The sequence below is a fragment of the Euprymna scolopes genome, chromosome 20 (genome assembly GCF_053919585.1).
Source record: "Euprymna scolopes isolate OS-2025 chromosome 20, ASM5391958v1, whole genome shotgun sequence".
Classification (NCBI taxonomy): domain Eukaryota; kingdom Metazoa; phylum Mollusca; class Cephalopoda; order Sepiida; family Sepiolidae; genus Euprymna; species Euprymna scolopes.
The window spans coordinates 90,747,714-90,760,123 of NC_136501.1; the positions used below are offsets into that span (position 1 = coordinate 90,747,714).

The window sequence follows — 12,410 nt, forward strand, 5'->3', positions numbered from 1 at the left end:
ATGTGTGTTAGTTTCCGCATTCAAGGGTTTTCCTTAATATTTCAACTGTTTTCATTATTGTTATTCGTTGTATTTTCCCAATCATTTCTCTTTGAGAACAAATTCTGATGTTCCCTGAAGTTTGAATGACAAGTCTCCTCAGATTTTCAGTACTCTCCACCTCTTTCGATGTCATTTGCAAATTAATTTGTGTTATTGCAACAACTGTTTACCATTAATTTCTTGCTGGTAGTGGTTATTGGTTTTCACTGGAATTTGAGTAGCAATAAGCCTCTCCGAGGTCCCAGTCATCTTTGCACTCATTCAGTGTAGGCCTGTTTAATGCTTTCTCTCCTCAGTTTTTCTATCCTCCTTGACTCTTTGACTATTTAGTGTAGTGCCCTTTGATTTCTCAGACTTTATGCGGAAGTAAAATGACAAAAAAGTGATACACACACACACACGGAAAGATAAATGTATATTCGTTAATGTACATAACTTGGTGAGCATATTCACATGTTTTGCAAAACAGCCTGTTTTTATTTTCTGCTCTGTAAAACGAGGTGGGAGACACCTGAATTTTTGGCATTGGCCCAAACCAATTTACCAATGGAATGTTGCCGCTAATACAAGTTTGTTGTTGAGATTTGTCTTGCAAAAACAAAAAAGAAAAGCAAAACAAAAATGTTTTGTTAGAAGTCAAGAAAACGGAATCTGCCAGCAAATAAAGGTCAAAAGTAAAAAGCTTGTCTCAAATTATCGTTAGGTTTTGTTCAGCTTTGAAAAATGAAGAATGATAATATCTCCTCGGAACTTGTACATTTTCTAAACTTATAAATGCTAGCAAGGCGAACGGGTATCGTTTGGGAAAATCAGTCTTTTCTACTTTTTAAACTTGTTAAGTGTTGAGACATTAGGTTTAATAAAGATGGTGGCAGTAAATCAAATCGGCGAAGAATCAATGCAGTCACGATTGTGAGTCGTTTTGAGACAGAGGTTGACGGCGAACTGATTGAATCCAAAATTCGACATTTTATGTAATTACTTTTGAAGCTTCTGATTGGTTAGTTATCATAACTGTGGTTATAAAAACGATCATTGAAATCATTAGTTTCATACTCTTATTAATAGTCAAAAAATATTTTAACAAAACTTGTTTTAAAAAAATATTATAATAGCTATGTGTGAAAGAATGAGTGAGTTCCTAGGTTAAAATAATTGAGCTAGCAAAATCAGTTCACAGGGTAACACCAAGGAAAACATGGGAGGAAGTGATAAGAATGGATTAGAGAAAAGGAGGAATAAGTAAAGACTCGTGTCAGAGATAGGTTAGTTTTGAAGTCAATTTCTAAAAATCATCCAAAACTTGCCATCATCATGAGGAGGAGGAGAACAGATAAATACTTACATGGTATTATAAAAGGGTATGCATTAATTTATACCTCGATCTGGATGAAAATTAAAAGCAAGATAAATATAATCTATCTTCTTGGATTAAATAGAGGGTTCGGTTACAACTGTTGGAAGTTAAAGCCTTCGCACTAAAGTCATGTGACCTACTGATGTCACAAAATAATGTCTGAAAAAACAGCCAGACGTAGATAATCTCAAGACTCAACCGGAAGTACATAAATGACTATTTTCTTTTTTAATCATCAAAGATGTCAAGTCGTCATGTTGTACCGAATTGCAGAGATATTTATAAAAATGGTCCAAAAGTATTTTCTTTTCTCTGAAGACATTTGGAGACCTGCAAGTAAGAGAGAATTTCTTGCCAGGGAAATATTGTATAGTAAGAGATATTTATATTGGTCCCCTGATTTATCAGAGAAGGACCTATGTTTTCAGTGGCATCTGTGCACTCATTCGTTAGTCCGGACGATTACTAGATAACCATCCATTAGTTTTTCCTAAAATTTTGCCACAAATTGTATTCATTAAAGAGATGTGCACAGTAAAAAAAATTTTTGCAAAAATTCCCGTTACGCCCCCAGGAGCTCAAGAGGTAAAAAATGACCCAAAATGGCCAAAAATGAAAGATTTTGCCCTATAAATTTTGATCCAACCATTAGATTTTTCTGAAACTTGGCCAAAATGTGGAGCCTATTGTTAATATAAATCCAGTATGGATGACCTTGGCAAAATTCTGGTTCACGTCCCCAGGCACTTTTAGTGCTAAAAACACCCCTTTTTGAGGCTCTTTTTTCATATTTCTCAACAAGAACAGATATATCTGACTATATAGTGCTTTTTCACGGTGGTCAACTCAAATATACACATGTTAAGATCTGAATCTGCACCGTATCCATTTACACTGGGATTCGGAGTCCCCAGGGGCTCAAAAGAGGTCAAAATGGCCAAAAATGATACAGTTTGCTCCATAGCATTTGATCAATCTATTAGATTTTTCTGAAACTTGGCCAAAATGTAGAAGCCATTGTTCTTAATATGAATTCAGTATGGGTGACCCTGGCAAAATTCTGGTTCGCATCCCTTTGAGACTTTTAGGGCAAAAAAAAAAAAAACATGCCTTTTTGGAGTTCTTTTTTTTCATATTACTCAAAAACTTGATATGTATGTCTATATAGTGGTTTTCCATGGTGCCGAATTCAAATATACATGTCTTAAAGCATGAAACTGCACCATTTATTCATTTTTCACTGGGATTCGGTGTTCCCAGGAGCTCAAAAGGAGTCACAAATGCCCCAAAATTGCAAAAAAAATGACACTTTTTACCCCATAACTTTTGCCCCATCCATTAGATTTTTTTGAAACTTGACGAAAATGTGAAGGCAACGTTGGCCCTTCACACTTATCACATTCATTATTTCTTCACTATTTTTTGTGGCGTCATCTCACATGCAGCACCAGAGGGGGACACGTGGCTTGTTTTGTCAAAGTTTATTTAATTATTACTAAAAATTTAAATTTAAGAAAGTCAAAGCGATATGTATTTTTTCTTGTTTAAAAGAAAATATTTACCTATAAACTTTTAAAGATAAATATTTCTTTTAAAGAAAAGAATGTCGTTTTGACTTTTCTAAATTTAAAATTTTAGCATTCATTTCATAATGATATTAAAAAAAATAGTTTTCTTGATTATTAATTTTCAAATAAATCTTTAAACGTGTATTTTTTTTTTTTTTTCTTATAGTGAATTATTTTTTCTTTTAAACTATATTTTCTTAGTGTCTACGACAGTGTGACTGTTTGACAGATCTTGCTTATTAGAACCTCAGGTATGACGTCATTTTTCAGTGAACAGGCCTGAATCGTTTTGTTTATGAGAAATACGGTTGAGTTTAAAATTTGGTATAATGATTCTCGAGTTTGATAAGATATGTCTGAAGAAGGTCAAAGGTTACATCAGTGAAAACATTGTGAGAATCGGTTCAAGACGAGAATTCTTTGATTTTAAAAATAGAAGTCATCTGAGTATACTATTTCTTTCTTACAACGTTTGAAGTCTTAGCCTTCACAGAAAAGTCCACATTTTCAGTTTTCAAAGAGAACTGTCATCAAAGGAAATAGAAAGGAAGGAAGGCAAGATAAGACAGAAGAGAAGAGAGAAAAAGAAAGTTATGAAAGCGAGAGGAAGAAAAACTGATGATGATGATGATGATATTCATTTGTTAAAGTGTGATTACTGTCTCTTTCTTTCTTTCTTCTTCCATGATCCAATCATGTGAATGATACAACTGACCAATCATGATTAATGAACACTTTTTTTTATTAGCCAAATATAATGGAACAGTAAGGCATAATTATATTGACACACCGGTCCCCCCTCCCTGCTGGATCACCAAAGTTAAGCAATATTGAACCTGGTCAGTACTAAATGGGTGACCATCTGGCACTTATAGGTGCTGTATGTGCTCTCCGCTTATCTTGGCATTGCTTCCAATCATCCTGGACTTCTCCCTGCTACTGGAATCAAACGGTGCTGATTCAGAAAAGGTGTGGTTGGAGATTGCGCAACCCTTGCCTCACAATTACATGCACAGCTGGCCCTACAGGGGGTATCCTTTGTCTTTCAAGACTGAATGGAGGCATTGACTGGAACAGTGTGCAACTCAATAAAGCTCTTAGTAAATTGGATTAGTAGTCGTAAGGTTTAGGAAATATGTAGATCACTATGTACATAGTGTGAATATGTGTGTTTAAGTAATATATGTATGTGAGTATTTGGCAGCGTGGCATTGTGTGTGTGTTTATGCATGTGTGGGTTTATCTTGTTCTTGGTAGTGGATGTAAAGATATGCATGCACATCTTTACATGAAAACTAGTGTGCAAGTCATATGTGCTCCACATGAAAATAAATGATTGGAAATTTCAATTTTTTTTTTTTGTTGTTCTTCCCTTAGATGTATCCAGCTTTGGACTTTCACTATCTGGAGATTTCATCTGTGACAGCTGAAGATGCAGGCAGTTACACTTGTATTGTATCCAATGATGCTGGCTCTGATACGGCAAGTGCAGTTCTGGAGGTTTTTGGTAGGTATAAAATTTATATACATCATTTTTTAATAAAACATTGCCAAATGTAACTTATATTACATATTCTCTCTCTCTCTCTCTCATATATATATATATATATATATAGAACTAGCAAAAGTACCCGTCGTTGACTGGGTTCAAAAATGGACTCTGATTTATGAAAGTATGATAGGTTATTAAAAGGAAGGGTTGTAAATTTGGGTTGAATTTGGAGGTATCAAAACCAAAGCAAAATATGATGAAAGTAAAAATAAGATAAACCCCATAATTTATTATAACATACCTGTTCGCACTGAAACCTTATCACAATATTCTGTGGATCTATATTAAAAAAACTTTCTTAAACTTTGTGACATATTTCCATTCAATGGAGGTCAGGTGCGAACGAACGCCCCCATAATTTTATTATACTATATTTCTTCAAAGTGAAACATAATTATCAAAGTATACTTACACAGATAGATATGAAAAGTCTTTATTAAAGTTTGTGCCTATTCCCATTCTATGGAGGGCAGGTGCGAACGCAGACCCCACAATTTTATTATACCATCCCTATTTAAGTTAAAACATACTTATCTAAGTATTATTATGTACATCTATATCAAAAACACTTGTAAACGTTTTTTTTTTAATAATTTTTTATTTCCATACTTTGTGGAACAAGCGCGAGCGCAGACCCCACAATTTTAATGAACCACCGTTCTGCCAGACCAAACATACCCATTCCTGTGTCTCGATACATCTATCATTATATGTGATCAGTTTTTTAAAATAGTCAACCATATAGGAGCCTATTCATGACCAGACACACCCACACACACAGACATTCAGCTTTATAATATAGATATATATAGCTCTCTCTCTCTCTCTCTCTATATATATATATATATATATATATATATATATATATATATATATAATTTCCATGGGAATAATCTTTATTGACTTATATTTCCTTTTTACATATACCAGTCCTTATCTAAGAAGCTCAATGTAATTACAGAGCATATAATGAATAAATGACAAATTTCATGATGTTGACCATCTTACAATTTATTCCTTTAATTCAGTTGACATTTACAATTCCTGGCAGTATCTGTTTCGTAGCACAATGTCATTCACTTAATTATTATATCGATCAATGAATCTTAATTCATCAGAAGAAATAGCAACTATCAATCCACCAAAAGGAAATAAAATGTGTTTGAGCATGATTAAAAAAAATTCAAAAGAATAGAAGCTGCAAATATCTTATTGTTTGCTTACATTACGCCACGTTACATTGAAATTTGATTCATTAAAAAATGATTTTTGTTTTGCACAAAACTAGTCTGAAAGTTCTGAAAAAATGTTGTTGTTTTCTTTTTTATTGGGTATAATTAATCTTTATATTTATTTATGAAATTTAATTATCCAATATCCATGGACATGTTTCGTTGTTTATGACTCCTCAGCGTGGCTGAAAAATCTGCCCATAGATAATTAAATTTTAAAAATAAATATGTTGCTCCTCATCTGGCAGCGTCACATTTATGAAAGGAAAAAGGTAAAAATGCTCTTTCCTATAAATAATTGAATTCAGCCAAATAAAAATATAAATATATATATATATATATATATATATATAGTCATCGACAGACACCGTTTCCCTGTATCACAGTTCTTCAGTGCAGCTAGACTAGTAACTACCTCATGCAATGATTGAAACTTGACCACCTAAGCAACAGTCAGTGCTTCTAACCGTTACACTATTAGGTTGCTGCAAAGATGGTATGTGAAATTACAATCTTCAAATATTGTGCAAACGCTTAAGCTCAACTTGTTTACACAAAGAAAATTGCATTATGCGCTACTGGCAGTTTGTTATTTCACACTTTAATATGCTTCACCCAAGAGGGAGCATTTATGGTCATCCATAGACAGACTGTTTCACTGTATCGCAGCTCTTCAGTGCAGTGTGTGTGTGTGTACATATATATATATATATATATATATATACACTCCCCCATTAGTAGAGTACCTGTTTAAGAATAGGAATAAGCAATAAACAGTATTAGTTTGAATTTTAATGCTATTTCTTTCTTTGGTGTATATGGTACGATTTTGGTTGCCCCTCCCTCCTCCAATAACAAGGTTAAAAAAAAACACACAGTAAATAAATTATACAACCCCAAAAGATCCCAACCATAGACTATCATCAAAAGTGAATGCTAAATAAGCTGGGGGTGAATATTCTTACATGATTTTAGTCAATAAACTGCTTACCAAACAAATAAAAATAAAAAAATTAACATTTAACACAACTGCATGCTTTCTCAAACCGGAAGCAGCTTGTAAAACCACCCAGAAATGTTTTTAAAAGGTAATATCAATAAGTTTCGCCGTTAGACGGTTAACTTCCGGTTTTTGGATTTGGGACAAATTAATCTTTCTGAAATAGGAAGAAACTAGAATTCCTCAATTCCAGGATGACTATAACCTGGTGTAATCCCAAAAGGAAAACTAACAGAACTCCTCTTCACTAACACCATAATTTGCACCAATAAATCTCTGCTTCGATATTTTCTCTTGGTTATCAAACGCTTTCTGTTCTCCCTAGTTTGTCTATTCCTCTCATATATGTTGTGGCAGGAGAGTCTGTTTACGTAATTGATGATCCCATCCTCCATGTTGTTGAATGAAGGGTTAGTGATTGAGAAGCATGGGTCGCATAAGGAAGAGATGAAGCATACCGATATACGATAGTGAAAGAATGTAGATTTATTTACATAAATGGATGTAAATATAGTAAGAATAAGAGTTCGTTGAGAAGAGAGTAATGTTATTTGATAAGCTGGTCAGAAGAGCTGGTTGGCTGCAAAAGATCTAGCTAATTTTCATATTCTTTTAAACATTCATTTTAATTAATTCCCTATTAGATTTTTCGATTTTCTTATAGGATGATCACCTTTAGTTAACTATTATGTGTAATTATATTCATGCAGATATTCTACATGATTTATACTTGCGTAATAAGCTTATAGTAAACACAAAACTATATATATATATATATAATATAATAAATATATATATATATATATATATATATATATATAATTATTTATGCGTGTATATTTTTGCTTGAAAAATGTTGCCCACTAAACTCCTCTATCAGTTTTTGGTCTACAGACATGAAACTTTATGTATAGCGTATTCAAACCCATGCAAAAATTTTATATTTAGGTTTTAGCCAGGGAAAATCGGTGTGAAAATTTTTTAAAAAAAATGAAATTTGCCGGGTGAAGGTCGAACAACCGCATTACAAATATGCATGCGTGACATAATAGTTATTGGTTCATGCTTTAATTTTTGCTTTGCAATAAACATGTCTTCATAGTACAGTCATTAACATTAAAGGAAAAAATAAATCGTAAACGTTTTGGTTTTGATTCTCAGTGGTGGCGCACGAGTCATTTTTTTTTTTTTTTAAATCATTACTATATATTGGGTCCAATATAATCTATATATATATATATATATATATATATATATATATATATATATATATATAAAGGCAAAAAGGTTGCACGTTTTTGTATTTCCATGGAAGGCATTTTTTCGCCAGGCTTCTTGACGAGGTTACATTTATTTAGAACTGTGACGTCCAGAAAGGCAATTAGCTTTGATCAATGTGGGGGAAACCTTTCATATCAGACAATTGCTATTCATTTGGACTATTGCCAGAGCTCCCCCCTTTTTGTGAAGAGCTGGTTTTCTCCAACATCATGGGGAACGACAGAAAGCAGAAACATAACTGGCCTACAGCCAGACCTTTATTTCTGCGCCTGCATGAACTCTTCAACATTTTGATTAACATCGATAAATTTTGACGCTTTTCACTTCCTCTCACATCATAGCATAGCGGTAAGATGTCAGCTTTTCTTTCACTTTCTTTTCATCCTTTGCGTCGCAGGTTCGAGCCTGCCTTTTTTTTTTTTTTTTTTTTTTTTTTTTTTTTTTTTTTTTCTCCAAACACCCGGGCAGCGCTGGGCCCCCGCCCCACTAGTATAATAATAAATACAAAATTTGCATCAATCAAAATATCATATTAAGCATATTTTACAACCGGGCAGTGCCGGGCACCCTGCTAGTATATATATAGATGGAAACATATTTGAATGGAATTCAAATTATTTTGGTCCGGGGTTCGAATCATTCAACTGGCTGTATAATTATATCATCATGATAATTGCTAGAAAAAAAATAATTATATGTATTATTATTGATATTTTTTGTGTCCATTTTGATTATTTAATGCCACATTGCTCAATATGTAGAGCTAGTCTGTAAGTAATGAAAATATGATGGATTCTTTGGTCGATTTCGACGTATGAATTCCCACCACAAAAACTAAGTTGCTCAGAAATCCACATGGATGATTTGTTTAAAATGGTGAAGGCTTTGTGCAAAAAACCAACCACACTTTTTCGTGCAACTGCTAATCTTTGTTGGCGCAATGGCTGCCACAAGACAAAGCATGCAGTAAATTTGAGGTTTTACACCAGAGTTTTCCTTCTCCTAGATGAATGTCTTAATGAACGCGAGGGTGGGGAGCACATTCCCTAGTGAATTAAACGCACCTCCAGATACCAACTTGGTGCGGTACATACAGTGCCTAGCCTTCCCAAATGTTCACCCATCTGGTACTGGCCAGACTCAACGTTGCTTAACTTCAGTGATCTGGCGAGAACTGGTGTGTGCCAACGTAATTGTGCCATGTATGAAAATATATATAGCAATTAAGTTACGTAGGGGTTTAAGTTTAATTACAAGATTTAACCAATTCTCAGCATAAAACAATATATAAATTTATCCCCACGCAAGATGTCCAAGAGATTATATTTCCTCAAACATTTACCCAAGTGTTTTTATTCAGTTCTTTTTTTTTTTTGTTGTTCAAATTCTCCATTATACTAGTTTATAAGAATGTCTTGTATAACATTTCAGAGTTGATTAAGCTGATTCAATCATTTGGCCATGTTGATATGGCCTTTCTAGAAGTAAGTGTATGAGTTATTGTGTCCCCCACCCTTTCAACCTTCTTCCTTCACCCAGCCTGAATATCATAGATTTTTTCCTTTTTCTAAAGTTGATATGTCACTTTTTTTTTTCATTCAAATTGTTCAGAAATCCACACAGATTATAAATTAAGATTTAGTATCGAAACTTGTAATTTTTAATTTACAACAATACAGAAGTCTCTACTTTTATTTGTGTTTGGCAGAGGAAGGGGCAGGCGTTGCTTGTATAAAATGTGGCCCAACTTCCCACAGTAAACAAAGAGGCAATAGTTGAAAACTCAAGTTCATACTTTTTTTAGTTAAGGACAGGGAACCATTTTTCTTGGTCTTTTGTTTTGATAATACGCTTTATCTATTCTGTCCTCGGTCGGTGAGGAAGAAGTACTTTTACACTGAAGCAACTTTTAAATATTTTTTGTCCTCATCCATGGTACCACTGCATTAACAAAAAAAAAAAAAAAAAAGACATTGTGGGAAGCAAGGAAATAGAAACAGGAGAACCTTTTTTTGTTGTTTGTTTTGTTTTTGTTATAAATTCCAAAACACAAAATCTTATTTTATCATTTCTTTTTCAACCAAGAATAAAGTAAACTTTTTTGTTTGCTTTTTTTTACTATTTCTTATATTCTGTATTTAGACTTAAATGGTTCTCTATCCTTAACTAGAAAATTATAAACGTTAGTTATTGCCATTGAATTCTACTTCATTGTAATAATAATAAATGCTATAAAACTGCCAATAGATGCAGGGATGGAAATGATGAATGACAATTACGAAAGAATATTTTTATTTTATTTTCATTGTTTTGTAGTCCTCTTGTTTTCATTTAAAAAAATCTGATTTTTGTGTCGTTAGTTCCATTTGATAATCAATGGATTTGCAATTTACTCTGTTTTGAATTTATTGCATTTGTGTGTTCATAGCTAGGCAATTGTTTTTTTTTTTTTCGTTGACAGGCTGTAAAGAATTGAATTGAATAAAGATTAGAAAGATTTAATTGTCCCACATGAATCATTCTATTGCCTCTCAAGAGTTATTTAATTGCCTCCATGAGTCATTTAGTTGCCTCAAGACGAGGAAATTAAATGACTCATGAGGAGTCATTTAGTTGCTTCCTCATGAGAAAGTAATGAGAAGGCAACTAAATAACTCTGAGAAGTCATTTAGTTGCCTCCTCAGATTCATTCAGTTGCCTCCTCATGGGAGCCATTTAATTACCTGTTTATGAGTGTCTTTTTATTGGCTCTAAGAATAAATTTAACAACTGAACGTTATTCATGTCTTACGGATGTACATGGTCCCATGGAAGCAGATACCTTTTATGAGAATTAAATTTCTATGAATTTTCTTTATTTTTTTTTTTTTTCTACTTATTTATTTTTTCACCAAAAAAACATTGATTAAAATTGTAGTTGAATTATAACGGAGCACGGACGCACATATGCAAATGCCGGAACGTGCGAAATTACGTCATGATAGGAAAAAAGAAAAAAAACTATAAACAATGTTAAAGACGTGAGTGATATCACTGCCATAACAGATTGAGGAAATAGATGTTGATGTTAAAACAAAAAGGAGTCGAGTTATTTACTTATCCTATGTTCCTTGCCACACACTCTGCTACAACGTGTGGGTCTCGTGTGTAAACGTGTACTACGTTACAGAATGTCAGGAAACCTGGGTTTCTTATTTTTGTGAATTTTTATATTCAAGCTTCAATTCACATAATTTTCAATTTTTATTTCAACACTTCAGAGTTTCGTAATCATTTGCACACGAATCTTATTGAGATATGAATTTGCAGTTTCTCCCTTGCTTCATGCACAATAACAACTTGTGTTTAAATGTACACAATAAATTGTTTGCAATAGATATCTTGTGCTTTAGCATTTAATAACGCCAAAAGGGTTGGTGTTTGGGTAGGTGTGTCAGAAACTTTGTGAAAAATATTGAATAATTCGACCCCTCTGTCTTTCCAAGCTTATAAACTACTCGAAAAATGTAATTCAGACCCAATTTTTTTTCAATTAAAGGAGTAAGGACCAAGGTTTTATTTTAAAAAAAAATACAAACAACATGTTTTTAAAAAAAAAAAAAAAAGGTTTTAAACCTCGGACTTTACAGGTAAATTTCCAAAAAACTGTTCTTTTTTTGTTTTAAATTAGAATATATTATTTATTGATCTTTTATCTTCAATTTGTGATATATAAAACTTTGGCACATAAATTATTTACTTTTTAATAGACATTTCAAAATGAGGGGCGTGAATTAATTCGACCCCCTGTCTTTCCAAGCTTATAACTACTCGAAAAATGTTATTCAAACCCTAATTTTTTTTTTCCAATTAAAGGGGAAAGGACCAAGGTTTTATTTTAAAAAAAAAAATACAAACAACGTGGTTAAAAAAAAAAGGTTTTAAACTTCAGACTTTACAGGTAAATTTCCAAAAAACTTTCATTTTTTTCCTTTTAAATTAGAATATATTATTTATTGATTTTTTATCTTCAATTTGTAATATATAAAACTTTGGCACATGAATTAATTAGTTACTTTTTCATACACATTTCAAAATAGGGGGCGTGAATTGAAAAAAAAAAACGTTTATCTAAAATATTATATTCAGTTTATTGGAAAGAGCATAAAATTTCACATTGACCCTGAAAATATCGTAAAAATTGAATCAACAGAAAAATTTTGATAGATTTTTAAAGTTTAAAAATTGAAAAATACTGAACTCGTAAAATTCAATTAATTTCATTACTGTTTTTTAAAAAAATAAAGAAAATAATATTTCTATTACTTTTTATACAACTTTAATAGTTTATTTTGAGAGTATAATCCATAAAGAAAATAAACAACCCACTTTTAAAAGA

At 32.4% G+C, this 12,410-nt stretch overlaps 1 protein-coding gene across 1 annotated transcript in view; it reads left to right on the forward strand.

Annotated features, from left to right (window-relative positions):
- LOC145241628 (uncharacterized) overlaps positions 1 to 10,180 on the forward strand; it is a 194,199-nt gene extending 184,019 nt beyond the window's left edge. The window contains exons 5-7 of the mRNA XM_080104711.1: positions 4,345 to 4,474; positions 9,464 to 9,516; positions 10,175 to 10,180. Of these exons, the coding sequence (XP_079960837.1) occupies positions 4,345 to 4,474; positions 9,464 to 9,516; positions 10,175 to 10,180 (189 nt within the window). The remainder of the gene's footprint in view (positions 1 to 4,344; positions 4,475 to 9,463; positions 9,517 to 10,174) is intronic.
- The last annotated feature ends 2,230 nt before the right edge of the window (positions 10,181 to 12,410 follow it).